At 46.1% G+C, this 17353-nt stretch overlaps 1 protein-coding gene across 1 annotated transcript in view; it reads right to left on the minus strand.

Annotated features, from left to right (window-relative positions):
* The window catches only part of PPM1H (protein phosphatase, Mg2+/Mn2+ dependent 1H), a 227645-nt gene that overhangs the window by 53167 nt on the left and 157125 nt on the right, over positions 1 to 17353 (minus strand). The window contains exon 6 of the mRNA XM_074374657.1: positions 4095 to 4213. Coding sequence (XP_074230758.1) covers positions 4095 to 4213 — 119 coding nt within the window. The remainder of the gene's footprint in view (positions 1 to 4094; positions 4214 to 17353) is intronic.

Genomic DNA, 17353 nt, shown 5'->3' on the forward strand with positions numbered 1-17353 from the left:
GGCAACAGACGCATCCCTAATGCTGAGACAAGGCTTCCCGGCACTGACATCCTCTCCCACGCTTCCTCCCGGCTGCAGACGCACCGCAGAAGGCTGGCAGGACGCTCTCTGAGGAGAGGAGTCAATTTTCCCAAGCAGAGGAGATTTCATTCTTTGGGGGACCTTCCCCACCGTCAGAACCCCCAAACCACACACAGACTTTTAGTGATGAGCATGAAACACTAGGTTTAATATGGCCCACAGTCCACAGGGTCAGATCAGGAACTAGAAAGCTTCCTACCTCAGAAGCCCCTGGAATGCTCTGTTCCACCCTCTTGTCCTCCAAAGGACGGGCCAAGGAGACACCAATCCTGGTGGGCGGCGGTCCCCGCTTACATGTCCATTGCAGCTCAGAACTGAATAATTATGCCTCATCTTACGCTGAAGCAAAGTTGATGCATTGTATCAGAAAGAGTCCTGGACCCAGAATCAGAAACCTAAGTTATTCTAACATGTGTGCATTAGTGGAAGCTGAGTAAGCCACCTAATCTCTCTGAGCCTCCATTTGCCCAACTGCAAAATGGGAACAAGAGGAAAGATCATGGGGCATTTGGCAGTCCACCGCCATAGTGAACGGTGGAGGCCCTGAAGTGACGCTGCCTGGGCTCACATCCTGGCTTCTCCGCTCACTGGCTGTGTAACCTTGAGCAGCTTAGTCCTTGTGCGTCGGTTTCCTCATCTGTAAAACAGACCTGGTGCAGAGGATTATTCAACATGAGGAATCATGTAAAGCTCTCATTGCAGGGCCTGGTCCTTAGCTCTCCCACTGACTGTCAGCCTGCCCACGACTCTCATGATTAGTGGAGGACAAGTGGGGAGATAACAATTTTCACAACTAGGTCTTTGCTACAAGGGAGCAACAGCCTGGCAGCAGGTGCACCCTTATTTGTTAGAAAGGTTTCAGAGAAGCAGGTTCATGGGCCAAGGCTAATTCTGAAGCCAAGAAACATGAAGGAGGGAGGAGGTAAGGCCTAGTCTGTCCCCTTGAGCATGACACATTCCAAATGCTCACCAGTCCACCTTCACTCAATCCCAACACCTTGGTAGTAACTGAAGGCTTTTGTGGGAAGAGGGGCGGCAGATCCTTGTCTCTCTTTCCATTGAATTATTTTGCCAGCCCTTCTCTTCCTATAGACAACCCACAAAGGCAGCAAACTGGGAGCCCACGTTTCTTAAGTCCTAAAAAACAGCTGCTAGATTTGAGGGGTTCTGGAGACTAAAAACATTTTTAAAAAGAACTTATTACGTTGGGCGGGTCGGTGTGAGGGAGAGGGAGTTTACACAGGCAGTGGTCTCAAACGGTTTTAAGCTTCCCAACTTCTTCCAACAAAGATGGAAAGAGCCCTCCTTTTCTTAAGCATCATTTCCCAGTCAAAAGCAACACCAGGTAGGAAGTATCCAAAGATGTACATCAATCTCTGCTCGCAGCCGAAGTTGTGAGCCAACAGCCACGTAGGGAACTTTGCTGAAACAAATGAGCAAATCATGTCCAACTGAAGCCATTCTCAGTCTTGGCTCCTCAGTTATTAGCGACCGTCCGTGGAGTTCTGTGCAATTAAATACAGCCCACTTACGGACTGTTTACTCGCTAACCGTGCGAATGGAGCGTGTGTGTGTGTGCACAGTGCGCCCGTGAGAAAGAGAGCGAAAGAGAATAACTGTGTGTGTATAAAGTTGGATGTAATCTAATCCCTGAATTTATCTACATTTAAAAAAATGGTAAGAAGTGGGTAATCTTTAGCCATTTGTTTACCAAGTTTGTTTTGATTGCTGAGACCTGATTTGCCTTCCTGGCACAGACAGGACAGACAAACATCCTTGCCGCAAACTCCACCTGGCTTGTGCATAATAAGCTCCTCTTTCCGATGCTTCTCATGGACCATCCACGACGTCAGCCTGCCCGTCAGCAACTCCTGTCAATCACACTTTTCTTCCTTTCATCCACTAAACCACGTCCTGTCGACTACCTGTCGGGCACAGGATGAGGCACTGGGCTGCCCCTCAGGAGGCTTACAGACTAGCTGAAGAGACATTCTTTAAAAGACAATTGGACTAAGTGATGACTTAGCCCTGACTTTTATCTCGTGGCCTAAATGACCTGGTGTCCTGTTCATTTCCTTGCCTTCTCTGTTTTCTGCTTCCATCTCTCTGTCTGGCTCTAGAGACCTCACGTACGTATCTCTATGTCTGTTTTCCTCTGGGTACCTGAATCTCTTTTCTCTCCTAGTCTGTCTCCTTCAAACTACTGTGACAACAACCTCCCTAAAACATTGCTTTCATCATTTCATTCTCCTCAAAAACACACAAGAGTAACCTGTAGCCTCCCACAGAAAAATCTCAATTTCTCCGCCTGGCTTCCTGTATTCTCAACTATGTTCCCTCGATACCAACTCAGCCTGATTTCCGAAAGCCTCTTCCCCTCTATCTGGCTATCTTCCTCACCGTCTCTTCGATCTGCTCTTTTTGTTTGTTTACAACCATGTGGGTTCCTAACCTGGAATGCCTTTCCTTCCATCTTGCCAAATTCCACCAAAACCAGACCCAACTCCACCATGGCTTTCTGAACTACACTAGTCGTCACTTGAAACTTTTCTTTAAGTGCTGGTTTTGCTGACTGAATAAAAGCGAATTTGCAAGAAAACCTAGTCAGGGGGCAGCAAAACTCCAGAGCTCAGAGCTGCAAATACAGCGAACCCGTTTCAATAATTACGATCACATTTTTGAGCAGGGATACGTATTTTAGGCTTTGTGAGTCATACCGTCTCTGCTACAGATACTCCACTGCCCTGCTGTAGTATGAAGGTAGCGACAGATCAAACATAAACAAGTGAAGGTGATTGTATTTGTTTTTCATCACCGCCGCCACCACCACCCAATGTAGCTGTATTTTTTAAAGTTATTTACAGAAAGGGGTGGTGGGTGGAATTTGGCTCTCAGGCCATAATTTGCTGGGCCCGTTCTATCCAAGAAGAGTGGATACTTGCCAGTATCCACTCTTCTCTTTCAGGTGGCAAAGTACAATCGGAAGTGTCTTAGATCAGCCTCCTACCTTTCCCGGAGAAACTCAACTGTTCCTTTAAGACAGTATGTACCCTGGGAGTAGATTCCAGCCTAAAAGTCATCACCATGGGAATCTGGGCTGTGACCATCTGTTATAGCTATTTTGGTCAACGAAGTAGAGATAACGGAATCTACTTCTCCGCCTGCATTGGGGATACGGCAAGGAAAGAGGCCACTGTCTCATTCATCTGTCCCCAGACTGGCAGGAGGCCCCTGGTCAGCATCACAGAGCCTAAGAGCAGATCGTCACCTACCCTTCTTTGTGCCAGGCACGGCTCTCTCACTGCATCCCTACCCCAGCCCTACGAGGCAGAAGTGCTATGCTTTTCAGTTGGGAGAAATAGATGAGGTCTTATCAGTGCTACTGCTGGTCCACAGAAGTGGTTTTGTGTCTTATACAGGTATGTTTTGGGAATAAGATGCCCCTTGCCAAGAGCTCTCACTGCAACCTGCATGTGATGCAATGATGAGGCTAGCTCACCGCCTGCGGTCCTTAGTCGCCCTTCACAGAGTATTCTTTTCACTTTATTCATGGAAATTGGACTCGTAGGGGTTAAGTCGTTTATCCAACTTTGCCTATTCAGAAAGGTCAGAGTCATGATTCAAATCCAAGTCACTCTGGCCAAATAGAGCTTAGGCACATTCCTTAGAGCCCCGCTACCTCTTCAGTAACCCTGACCTAAAATAACCAAGTTCACTGTGTCTCAGAAGCCCCCAAACGCCTGCTCCATGTGAAGTGAGGAGTTACACAGCTTCGTGAGTCTAGAGTCCCCAAGGAGGGCCTCAGAGAGCAGAGAGGCAAACCAACAGCCACGATCTGAGGACTGGCGCCCAGGCGAAAGCAGCGGAAGCGGGCGTAGCCCCTGTTCCTTTCCCGCAAACCCAGGTCTCTGGCTGCCCCTCCTGATCCAAACTGCGTAAGCGGCTTTTTATGGCGGTAACGCCCCCATCACACACGCTGCGGCCGTCCCGAGGCAGGGGGGACACAGTCTTACCAGCCTGTCATATTAAAGTCCCTGTAGAGCATCTTCTTTCCAAGTTCCTTTCTCTGTACTCTCCTTGGAAACTCCAAATGTGTGAACTCATTTCCCAGCAAGTGAGGCTGCATGAATGCCTAAGAGCAAAAAGAAAAGAAAAGGGGGAGAAAAAAAACACATACACATATTTAGAGGGAAAAAAACACGACCCAAGGATGTTTTGCAAATTGAGACAGGCCACTTTCAAAAACTAAAAAATGGTTCTCATATTTAAGGGCGCTAAATAGATTTAAGAATCTAAATACAAAGAGAATATCAACAAGTAAAAACATCATGAATGCAATTTATAAAGGGATGTGACTTTTTCATTTGAGATAATAAATGAATTGGAATCAGAGACATGCCTCTCTCAAATAAGGAAAAGGTTCACTTTTTGATTCAAATCCGAGATGGTTTTGCTCTGCTGAACGGCATGTTGAGGAGGCAGTAACACTCCCCCTGCCCTGACTCTCTCCCCCCGGCTTTCTCTGCGCTCCCCCTGCTCATACTCCTAGTCATCGCAGCCTTGCCTCCTCCAAAGGCTGCTTGTGAGTCTCAATGTCAACACAATGGCCTGAGAGAGCGAGCTGGGGCTGGCTACATCAGACAGGAACTTTCTGTTGTACTCCCTCCATTTTGCTCTGCAGTAATTTGATCATGTAATTGGAAGACTATTCCAGAGCAGATGGCTTCTTCCCCTCCCCCAAATCTCTGTTCACACTGCAAAAGTCTTGAGCAAACAGCCACTTAGGGAATTGCTTTGAAACAACAAACAGTCTCATTGTCACATTCAAAATTCATATCCAGCTCTCCAAGAGAGGGACTGCTCAAGTATCAACTTCCCTGCTCAGAGGCCACACACCATAAGCAGACCTGCAGCGGAGCTTCCCTGCACAAGACGTACACCTGCTTATTAGCGGTGTGGTGGAATGGATTTCTCTCTCTCTCTCTCTCTCTGGCAGGGAAAAGAGCGGGCAGAGAAATCACGGCCTGGCACTGCAGGGAAGCGAGGGATCCCTGCCACAGGACAGATGGCCATGTCCTCAGTCTACTGGAAACAGGCATCTCCCACAGCCTCCTTCCCAGGACCCGACACCGGCAGATTCCCCACTGACTCTCATGGTGGTTCAGAGGTATAGCTGGATGCTGGTTATCAGATGCTAAGCACATCAGGAGTCAAAGGAAGCAGCTGAATTGTCCCCAGGCTGGACAGACTGGGATGGCTAATGGAACTCTGAGCTAGTGATGCTTAGCAGGCTTGGGGACAGGACTGAGGGAGAGAAGGGGAGCTGTCCTGTCTGCTGTCACTCTAGCAGGTTTCAGTTCGGGGTGGAGGGGGGAGGATTCTGGACCATCTTCAAGGGGCTCTGAAACCTCTGCTGGGGATGAGGCTTCAGCTGCCTGTGGGTTCAAGGACACTTAAACACTGGGTTTTACAGACAGGCTCCCCGGGAATGAGGAAGGAAGGAACTAATATTTATAGAGCAGGTCAGTGGGGTGGGCTTTGGGTGACATGGACTTGGGTTTGAATCCAAGCTCTGCATTTATAAGCTGAGTGATTTTAGTGGGTGATTTCATTTCTTGGGACCCAGTTTCCTTACCTGTACAATGAGATTAACTGCAGATTTATCTCACACTGTTTTGATAATGAAATGAAACGACAACTATAATGCACTTACCATGATTGTCTCTGCTCATAAAAAGAGAAGAATTTATTCATCCACTGATTATTGAGTCCTCCTGGATCCTGAGTACTGCAGTCAGTGTTCTGTGAGCTCTCATTTCACACCCCGCAACAACCTCATGGGCGGGACTGGCTACCTAATTTGAGGGGCCCAGTGTAAAAGGAGAATGTGAAGCCTGTCTTCAAAATGAAAAATTTCAAGATGGTGACAAGCAGAGCATTAAATCAGGTGCAGGGCCCTGGGCAACGGCACGAACCACACATCCATGAAGCCAGCTGTGCTTATAGAGCAGACAGGATTTTCTTCCTCTCCTTTATTCTGGTCCACCCGCAAAAACTAAGGACCAGAGGCATCAATAGTCAACAAACAGCAGCACCTTTACATGCCCTTTATCACCTCGCAGAACTGTGGGGCTGTATGAGTATGGCGTTTCTGTCTCCCCCTAACCCCTTCCAAGCTGGAGTTAACACTGATTCAGGGGTCACTACACACCAGGTACTTGATACACCTCAACAACCCTACTAAGCACATGTCATCAACTCAATTTCCAAATGAGGGGACTAAGATCCAGAGAGCTTAGGACCCTCACCCAAGGTCACCATCCAGGACTGGGCGGTTCTACAGCGTGAGCCTAACAGCCCACCCGTAACGCCCATCCTAACCCTCAGGCTGGCCCTTATCCTGCACACACATTTACGAAAGACAGTAAGTGAGCGACGACGGGACAACAATGGGTCCTGTTGCTCCTGGGCCATGAAAAGTCTGAACCATAGCCAAGTTCCCACAAGGATCCTGTCAACAAAAAAATTACGGATCTGTACATAGCTTGGCCACAAGGATGCTCCTGAAGTAGCGAGGAGAAATCATTTAATGATATGAGGGGTTAAACTAGCATAAATCCATCCAAAAGAATCTACACTGTCACTTACAAAGGTGCTGTAGAGAATATGTAATCACATGAAAATGCTGATGTGTTTGTAAAAAGCAGGTTATCACACTGTGCCGTCTGTGCGTGTCAATGTGTACGAGCTTGTGTGAGCAGGGTCATATATACACAGATCTGTACGTGACATACATGTATACAAACATGAGGACGCGTGTATAAATATAGACACACGATACACATACATATTGCACAACAAACGGGTTTGGATCCAAGAGCCATCCCTAAGTACATCTTGTGGCCCTGTGCCCTCTCTGCTGGTATACGTTTGCCTGGGCAGTTGTACCAGAAGTCCGCAGGGTAGTGGGAACTCCCCAGCAACTCGCTATTTGAGGGGCCACCTCGCCTCTTCCTCTGAGCATAAGCAGGTTCAGAGGGACCCGGAACCCTGTGTCACCTGTGACATCCATCGCCCCTTCACATGCAGAGCCCCTCAAGGTTCCCACAGACCACCTGCTTCTCCTGTCACAACAACAGGCTTCTGTATTTCATCTGTTCTACGACGCCCTTTATAACTGTGCCATTATTTTGGTACTCGAAGAAGGGAAAAGGCTGCCAATTAAACTAGGCAGAATGCTTTCTTGCCTTTTTCAATTTTTTATTTATTATTTTTGAAAGCACTCCTTGTAGACTTAAAATTCTATAACTACCGTTCATATTTAGGAAGGGATATGTAAGTGAGGTGCTGATTATGGTTGTTCCAAACGTTCTTGCGTTTAGACTCCTACGGCGCGGGTGCCCATCACATTCTGACTCCGAATCATTCCACGTTGGTGATTTCCGCCCCCCCCCCCCCGCCCCCGAGCGGCCTGTGTTTCAGGGGCGCGTGGGTGACGCAGCATTTCCTGCACAAGCCACAAAAGCCCCACAGGCCTCGGAGGCAGGGGTGTGACGTTGTGAAGCCAAACTGCAGTCATCCGGAGCCCACTTACTCCGTGACTCCACTTCGGGAACGTGTCTGAGCAAGTCTGGTCCCCCCCCCCCCCCCGGCCCCGCCATCTGACTGTTGGATCCGAAGAGGCTGAAAGCGCGCCTCGCTTTTTGTCTGCAGGGGTTTCCTCCAAGCGCTGGACGCCCAGCCTGCAGTCGGGAGCTGCTCTTTTCATGTCTGCTCACGCCCGGGGGGTAACAGCCGTGTCCTGCCTGCCACCTGGCTGACAGCCCCAGCCAACTGTAGAATGTCCCCACTTCAGATATGTCAAAACGTAAAAGGAAAAAAGTGCCTGAGCTCTGAGGAAATACTGTGATGTTCATCCCCCACTGATCTGGATGTCACACCCTTGGATTTCTCCCTCTTTCGGGTTATTTTTCTTCCTCTGGCTAATTGCCACAGCACATTTCACATGTCACATGACATTTTCTGCTACAGCCACGCCTACCATAGAATCTATACTATTCCCTGTGTACCTCGGACATATCCCCCAGGACATATTTTTACTACACTTTAAAATCCCCATCCCCATCCTCATCTTTGGCTTCCTTCTTTCTTTCTTTTTAGGTTTTTGGGGGGGGGGTATATTTTAGCTTTTTCTTTCTGCTATTTGGATATATGTATGTTAGAAACATCTGTCTGGTGGCACACGTAATACTAGCTACACTTGAGTGTGTTCATTATTTTTAAAACCTTAGCTACACTCTAGTGCCCTGCCTAGCACCAAACACAGTAAAGGCTTTAAGTATTTGCTGGAAGAATGAGTATAGAAAATTCTGACCTGCTTTCCAGAATTACATTTTAGTTTTTATTTAAACTTTACAAAATAATACAACATAGCTTTCAATCTTTTGAAAAAATTAAAACTAAGGCCCATGGCACATAAAAACAATCTTGGACACATGTTAACATATTTTGGATTTAGTTAACCTTTCATAATTCGATAGACACCGTCCTGTAAAACCACGTGTGTGTGGGTACAGTCACACCATTAAAAAAAACCCATGATGACTTCGCAGTCCTGACAACGTCTACAGAATGTTATGTCTCTTCTTTGCCTAATAAGCATGCTGACTGGAAACTGAGAAATGTATTTTTTCTAAGATCCAACGTAAAGTGTGCTGACCTGCCCCATGTAAAGAAAAATTGGACCTCTTTTTGTACCTCCATTTTTAACCTAGCTAAATTTTGAGACTTTCTGCCAAGGAATACAGAGTGCTCATAACTAAGGGGAGGGAAGGGTCAGGTGCGAACCACAGAGGGCACCTGGGGGGGAAGCTTGGTCACCACTGCCCCAGCAAAACCAAAGGCAGGTCACCAAGAGTCTTTTAAGGACTCTGGAGAGTGCAGGTTTGCTAACATGAGGGTAAGACGTATCCTTGCCACTTGGTGTCTGGGCAGCTGATGAGAACACACTTCCAGATATGGTTACATTCAGCCAGGGACGAGAAGAGGCATCCTCTCTAGGGAAAGGACACGGGAGTACTCTGCCATGCCGAGAAGTGGCAGGACACCAGGGACAGCGAAGAGGAGGAGCAGACGTCTTCTAGCTGCTCTCCTCTCTAGCCCTGAGCAGAAGCTAGCTTCAAGGGAAGGGGCTGGAGGTGAGCACCACACTGAAGAAACCCAGCCATCCATCCTGTTGAGAGTCTCTGATGGAGCCATAACAGGAGGAGACAGGCCTGAAGAAGAGCTGCCTCCTGGGATCCCCTAGGAAGTCTCTCACCAGCACAGAATGTGTGACTGACCTGAACCCCGGTCGTCTTGCTCCAGAGCACATGGATCTGAGCCCCATCCTCCTGGGCTTGTGCAGAGCTTTGAGCTTCTTGGCCAGGCAGGAAGAAACCAGGGAGTGGAAGCAGGAGCCCAGACCCCAGGGAGTAACACTTACGTACTGGTTCTGGCAGGAGGCTGGGCACCAGGTTTCCTGTGGACACTGAGACCGTGGTTCTGGAGGTTACTCAAAATTGCCTGCTGGGGAACACGAACTGCTTCCTCCTTTCAATAAAATGTCCTACTGCTGCCTTGTCATCAGCTTGCCAGTGAGTAGTTCCAGCCAAGGAGGGAACTGTCCCAGGTTTTGGGGTAGCCAGCCAATGGAATTCAAGCACGTAACACATGAACTCCTGCAGGTGTGGGTATCAGGGGTTAGGGATTCAAACCAAAAAGATGCCCCTCCGCTCGGAGCTCACGCACTAGCAGGGAAGAACGAGGAAGGCTCATGGGTGGACAGGGAGCTATGCCCAGTGGGGTCACTGGGTGGGGTCAGAGAGAATGGGAAAGACTTTTTTTAATTATTTTAAACAGATTTTTTAATTTTAACTTTTAAAATTTTTTATTGAAGTATAGTTGGTTTACAGTGTTTCAGGTGTATAGCAAAATGATTCAGTTATATGTATGTGTGTGTGTGTATATATATATATATGCATTCTTTTTCAGATTCCATTATAGGTTATTATGAGATGTTGAATACAGTGCTAATCAGGAGGTCCTTGTTTACCTATTTTATATATAGTTGTATCTATTAATCCCAGATTTCCAATTTATCCCCCTCCTTTCTGCTTTGTTAACTGTAAGTTTGTTTTCTATGTCTGTGAATCTGTTTTGTAAATAAGTTCATTTGTGTTAACTATAAGATTCCACATGTAAGTGGTATCATATTTGTCTTTCTCTGTCTGACTTACTTCACTCGGTATAATCTCTAGGTCCATCCATGTTGTTGCAACTGGCATCATTCCATTCTTTTTTATGGCTGAGTAGTAGTCCACTGTGTGTATATGCATATGTGTGTGCATGTGTGCACACACATACCCCACATCTTCCTTACCCATTCATCTGTCAATAGACATTTAGGTTGCTTCCATGTCTTGGCTATTATAGTGCTGCTATGAACACTGAAGTGCATGTATCTTTTCAAATTAGAGTTCTCATCTTTTTCAGATACATGCCCAGGAGTGGGACTGCTGGATCATATGGTAACACAATTTTTAGTTTTTTAAGGAAACTCCATACTGTTCTCCACAGTGGCTGCATCAATTTACATTTCCACCAACAGTGTAGGAGGGTTCCTTTTTCTCCACACTCTCTCCAGCATTTATTATTTGTAGACTTTTTGATGATGGTCATTCTGATCAGCGTGAGGTGATAGATACCTTGTTGTAGTTTTGATTTGCATTTCTCTAATAATTAGCAATGTTGAGCATCTCTCCATGTGCCTATTGGCCATCTGCAGGTCTTCTTTGGAGAAATATCTATTTAGGTCTTCTGTACATTTTTAGATTGTTTTTTGTTTTGTTTTGTTTTGTTTTTTGATATTGAGTAGTATGAGCTGTTTATATATTTTAAAAATTACGCTCTTGTTGGCAGCATCGCTTGCAAATATTTCTCCCATTCTTTTCACTTTGTTGATAGTTTCCTTTGCTGTGTAAAAGCTTTTAAGTTTAATTAGATAGGTCCCATTTGTTTATTTGTGCTTCTGTTTCTATTACTCTAAGAGATGAATCCGAAAAAAATATTGCTGTGATTAATGCCAAAGAGTGTTCTGCCTATGTTTTCCTCTAGGTGAAAAGGCTTTTCAGGGCGCTGGGGCATGGGCGGCAAGAGCAGAGGCAGGGAAGCAGGGGGCGGCGAGGTGTGGGGGGCTTTTGGAGCTACTCTTAGGGGAGACAGCAGAGTGGGACAGAGAGGCAGCAGGCCTGTGGCTTTCTGGGAAACCTGTCCTGCTGTTTGGCCTGGAGCTCTCACAGGAAGGCCCCTCCTACAGAGGGTGATATACACTTAAATGAAGTCAATATACTTAAAAAAAAAAAAACAACAGCTTTTCAATGAAGTATTATATATGTACAGTACAGTGCTCAGACCACATGTATGCAGGGGGATGGATTTTCACAAATTAAACACACCCATGGAACTAGCATCCAGATCAAAAACCAGAACATCACCAGCACCCTGGGGTCGGGACTCCATTCAATCCCTGCTGCTGCCCCCGAGCAAAGCACTGTCCCCACACTTCCCAGTCGGGCGTGCCTGTTTCTAGACTTCCCATGGAATCCAGAGGCTGGAGGTTAACTCTGCGAGATGCATCCACGTCGTTGCGTGTAGTTACAACTTGTTTATTCCACCCTGTGACTGTGCCAGTTTTATTTACCATTCTGCTCTCCACGGGCACTCGGGTAGCTTCCAGTTTTGGCTCTTACAAACAAGGCTGCCACGCACATTCTAGTCTTTTGGTGTGAACAGAGGTCCACACTTCGTTTGCTGTGTACCCTGGAGTGGAACTGCTGGGCAAAATCCTTTTCCAAGGTAGTTAGCTGTTCCCATTTCCACTCCCATCAGCAGAATACAGAAAGTAAAAATATTCTTGTGTGAAATGAGAAGGCACATTCCAGGGTAGGAAATGCTTTGTAAAATCCTCTAACTAGAAAAACTGTATATAAATTAATTGTTTTAATGTTTAGACCTCTCAGTACATGAGAGGAAGTTATCAAAATGAGGATTTTCAGCATTCAATCTAAATCTTTTTTAAAAATTGAATAATCTCTCCTCTTTCTTGCCCTTGGGAGGGGGAGAACCTCATCAGATTATAGAGGAGGACTGGAAGCCTTGCATTTCAAGATGATTTATCATGATAGAAGTCTAAGGTCATGAATGAAATGAAATTAATAATGTCAGCCAAGCCACTGGTGATCACTAACGGTCACACTAACGGTCAAATGAGATGGCTCTTCCAGAGCCAAGGCTGGCTGCCTGATTTATAGTGCAGGAGCGGAATTTTCTGGTTTGGGTTTAAAAAAATAATAAAGGAAAAATGTGAAATGGCTGAGGCCTAAATATGTAGGGGTTAGAGTCTTTCATAAAGAATACTCTCCATCTTAATTGCTCTTTAAAAATCTCCAAGTAGCAAGAGCCAAGCCTGTAGATACAGGCAACTACAGAATTGGATATTAAATACAATTCCGTCTGGTTTATGTGGATGTCAAGGATAAGTCACATTTAAATTTCTACACGGGGGCGCTCATCTGTCAGAGGAGGAGCATGCCCCCCCAGAACAGCTTTAAAATGGTAAAATGTAGATCTTATGATAAAGGAGCCACATGGAAACCAGAATACTAATAGAGATATTAAACAAAATTGCCTAGATCTGTCAACTCTATAACAGTTTAATGTATAGAATAAGGGGTAAAAAGTGTTCATTTACATAGAACATATAAGGTTTCCATATTCATATGCCTAATGCTGCCTCTTCCCAAGTAAAAATCTGGGGAAAGGCATTCATTTGTAGAGAGAATAACTCAAGTCAGCAGAAAGGATTCGCCTGCAGATCTTCAATCTCTTTGCTTCTGCAAGTGGGATGGAGAAATTTTATAAAAGGCCACAGTAGTCCCGATGGCAGGATGGCCATGAAGAAGTTCTTCATACATAGTTATATTTGAAAACTACGAGGTTTTATCTTGTCCCCGATCCAGGCCCTGTTGTAAGCACTACAAGTGTTCACTTGTTAATCCTCATCCCAATCCTGTGAGGGTCCTGTAACTACCCCAGTTCACACATAAAGCAACTAAAGCACAGAAGACAATCTGTGGGTAAGTTTTTGCCCAAGTAAAGCTCAGTGAATCCTACCGGCCTCTCTCAAAGCATATTTAGCTTCAACATACTTAAAGGATGTATGACATTATCTTGTTTCCTCACACTGAGATCAATTCTCAAGGGACCCTATGGGGAGATGGCTCTGGCTTTATGTGCCCAACTTTTTATTCAGAATATTTTGTAGGACCAGGGCTTTTCCATATGTGTAGCAACTGCACAGAAAGACTGATTTCTTTTTTTTTTTTTTTAAAGAAGAAAAGGTAGGGATTCCTTCTCATAATGATTTTGTTCTGCTGTGTAGAATGCATTTTCTTAGGTCTGCACAGTAGGTTTAGAGGGCCTCCACGACAAGTCTCTGACCCTCCCAATCTGGAATAAACAAAACACGCATTTATATTCATTTTCAAAATAAGGTGCTGGAAGCAGTGAGGTTCAATTATAAAGGCTAATGTCTTCAGAGTCTTCCCTAAAGCCAGGCAGTGCTCGTAGGGAAGCCAAGTGTCAGCTCTGCCCCTGAAGCCCTGGGCAGTGCCAGTTTCACACTAAAATTCTTATGGCTTCTTCTTGATGCAACTGATAGTAAATAGGAAAAATGTCAACCACTCTAGCCTGCCATTTTTTAATTTGAGATTTTGAAACTCATACGCAGTTTTGCAAAAGGGGTTAAACGGGGAAAGAGGTGGGATTGGAGTGGATTTGTCCAAGACTGCGTCATCAAGCAAAGCAGAGTGGCGGGGAAGCTGCCTCCCTGTGACTGAAGCCAGGCTCTCGGGCTTAACAACCTGCTCCCAAGGTCAAGGGTGAGGTCGAAGTGGAGGATCAGCTGTTTTCACTCACTCACACACTCGATCATAGCTGCCTGTCTTAAAAGCAGGTTTAGGCTTAAAGCATATACTTCTTGGGAGATAATTCTTGAGAATGAAAAAACCCTGAAGAGCCAAGAGGCACACACTGTCCACTTGAAACCTTTCCAAGCTCAGGCACCAGGGAAACAGCAGACAAACCAAACCAGACTCAGTGTAGAAGGCTGGGGGCGGTCCCAAGGACAACGCAAGACATCACCTCAGATAACGTAGCACGTGTGGGTATCAAATGCGCATTTGAAACCCACTCTCATCCCCTCTCTCCATTGCCCTTGATGATAAACAGCTGCAGGCTTGAATTATCTACGAGGACAGATGTGCATTAGTTGAAGGTTGGATGATCCCGGCACATCTTCATGTAATCAAATCAGAGTTTATAAATTTGTCTCGGCAGAACAGAGGGGAAGCCGTTACTCCCACACCTCAGGGCTCTAAGGTTCCCCGTCAAGGGAGATCCATGTCTGGCTGTCACCTGAAGCACATCACTCCAGGGTGACATGATTTTTCTAGAGGCCACAGTATCAGAGCAGTAAACTGCCAAGAAACACCCACAAACCAGACTGCTTTCCCTCCTATCTGGGCCTTGACTCCATCGAGCTTGGTGGGCCCCTTAAATATCTTATTTCAATCACCCTGGAAACGTTAATAAAATCACCTAAAACCCAGCAAGAGAAGAACAAGGCGTATTCGTGACTATCGGACCATCAGCTCTCCCCGGCTGCTGGGGCACAAGTGCACGGCCCCTGACCCCCTCAGCGCACACCTGCCACAGGCCGTGTGAACAGGTCAGACCCTCAAGCCTGTCTGATTAATCACCCAGCACAAGAACCTACAGAACAAAGTTCACGTTACCCGGAGAGCTGCTACGAAGGGCCCTCTGAGGTCAGGATCCAAGACCAAACAGGATTAACGTGCCTGCCACATCCATCTCTTTATAATCTGCTTCCAGCTCTGTAATCCCTGAGCGTCTGGACTGTGCATAGCAAGAACATTCTTGCTTGACGTGGATCAAATGGTTCATGTACAAAGGGCTCTGACCCCTCTCCCCCCACCTCCAAGAAAATCATTAACCATTTCTGCAAGTCAAAGAGCCCTGGGACTGCAGGCATCTGCTCAAAGCAAGTCCCTGGGGACCCAAAGGTTTTCATGATCTCTCACAAGTGTTTCTTGAGACATCATGAGAATAAAACTCGATTTGACCTCAGAATAAAGAATACACTGTTAACTTCCAGTGATGTCCTAACTCGTTTAGATCGTGTAAAGGAGACTACAGCTATCATTAAACAAAACTGTTTCACAACTAGTTTAAGGGAACTGATGTTTCCAAAAAATGAACTGGTAGGATTAGATGCACCTAAATTTGTAAGATATCTCCTGTATTTGATGTCATTATGAGATTACTTTTTATTTTGATCTCAGAATATATAATAAATATTTCAATATTTCTCCTATACATTTCACTCAGGAGAAAAGGAGATTCAGAGACATCGTGTGAGGGACTTGAGGTCACACAGCTCTTGCCTGGGTGGGGCCGGGAGAAATCCACATCACACTTCCGTTTTCCTTTCATAACTGTTATCATTTTCAAGATTTTATGCTATAAACTGCCTAACTCTCAAAAACTTTACATAAATATTTCACCACAAAGTTATTTTGTCTGTCAATTCCCTAATTCTTTCAAATACTTCACCCCAAAGATTCACATCACAGAGCACGTGAATATTATTACTGGAATTGTTCATTTCAAAGCATATATTCCTAGACGCCCAACGGGACAGGAGGCTGGACAGCCAGGGTATTTTATGTTTTGGTCATTTATACTCCTGTTGCCTGGGGAGAAAAGTTTTCGTTTATAAATTAGAGAAACCTACGTAGTTTAGGAGTCAGGATTAAAAAGAATGGGGACAGTGCTTTTACCTTTTAGACATTCAGATATTAGGCTCAGTTCAGTGGGTTCATGGTGTCCATGCTGATCATGCAAGGGTGACACCAAAATACACATTAATTTTAGAAACATCAGGAGAGATTCTTAAATAAAAATAAAGGGAAAAATGCCACTGTGGTTTGCAGGCCAGCAGAATCTGAAGTGGCAAGACTGGTTCATTCTCCAATAACCAAGTGAGTGTTATGCGGCACCAAAGAAGGCCACACATGTTATGTCACTTCATCCTCACAGCTGCCTTCTGGGGTTCTCTGTGCCCATTACTGACAGTGCCGCTGGGGAATCGGGCAGGGGCCCGGTAGAAATCACAGACACAGTCGTGTGACGAAGCTGAGCTCTGAAGCCACACGCTTCTTATTCCAACCATCTCCAAATAGACCACCAGTATTGGAATGTGAATCTGAAAACTGCCAGCCTCTCCTCCCTCCTAAAAAGTTCATGCTGTAAGCTCTTGGTACCGTTCTTGCCACATGAAAATGTGAAAGTGTTTCAAAACAAAGAAGTCCATCTGCTATTACTCACTGCCTTCAGCCAGAGTAAACAGGAGATGGTTTCTTTTAAGGGGCACGGAGGTGATGAAGACAGGGTGCAGTCGAGGCTGGGGAGGCAAAGGCCTGGTGCCGCCATGAGAGGTTTCAGGGGAGGGAGCGGGGAAGTCCTGTGTGGTGATGATCAGACATCAAGACAAACTGGCTCCTTCAGTCAACAAATTCTGATTCAGTGTCTCCTCTGTGCTGGCTACTGACGCTGTCAAGAGTCTAAGGAAGGGGCCTGCCCTCCAGGACTCAGTCTGGAAGGGGAGACAGAGCTCAGAAGAAGCAATACAATACCCCACGCTGGGGGCTTCTACACGGAGCTGTGTGAGCACTGGGGACGGACCCCTGGGAGGTAAGGGGACACTTCCTGGAGGAAGTGACATTTCTGTTGGAGTCTCAAAGGACAAGGAGTCTTCCTGGCAGAGAAGAGGGGAAGGATCATCCTGGCAGAGCATATTTCCAAAGGCATGGAGGTCGGAGAGATCACAATGTGTCCTGAAAACAAAAGATCAAAGCCGCAGCCTGGGATGCACGGTGGCACCGGTGGGGTTAACAGTGAGGTGATGCCGGAGAGGCAGATGGGAACCCCGATTCTGGGTTGGCCAAGTGTGGCCAGCCTTCTGTCCACCGTGGGAGCCAATGGTTTTTAGGCAAAGCCGTGACAAGGTCCATGTGAAGGTCACATGGGGCTTTGTGTAAGGTGGATTGGAGAAAGTTAAGCAGGTAGCAAGGGGGCTGGCGGTTATGAACCC

The sequence above is a fragment of the Camelus bactrianus genome, chromosome 12 (assembly GCF_048773025.1).
Source record: "Camelus bactrianus isolate YW-2024 breed Bactrian camel chromosome 12, ASM4877302v1, whole genome shotgun sequence".
Taxonomy (NCBI): Eukaryota; Metazoa; Chordata; class Mammalia; order Artiodactyla; family Camelidae; genus Camelus; species Camelus bactrianus.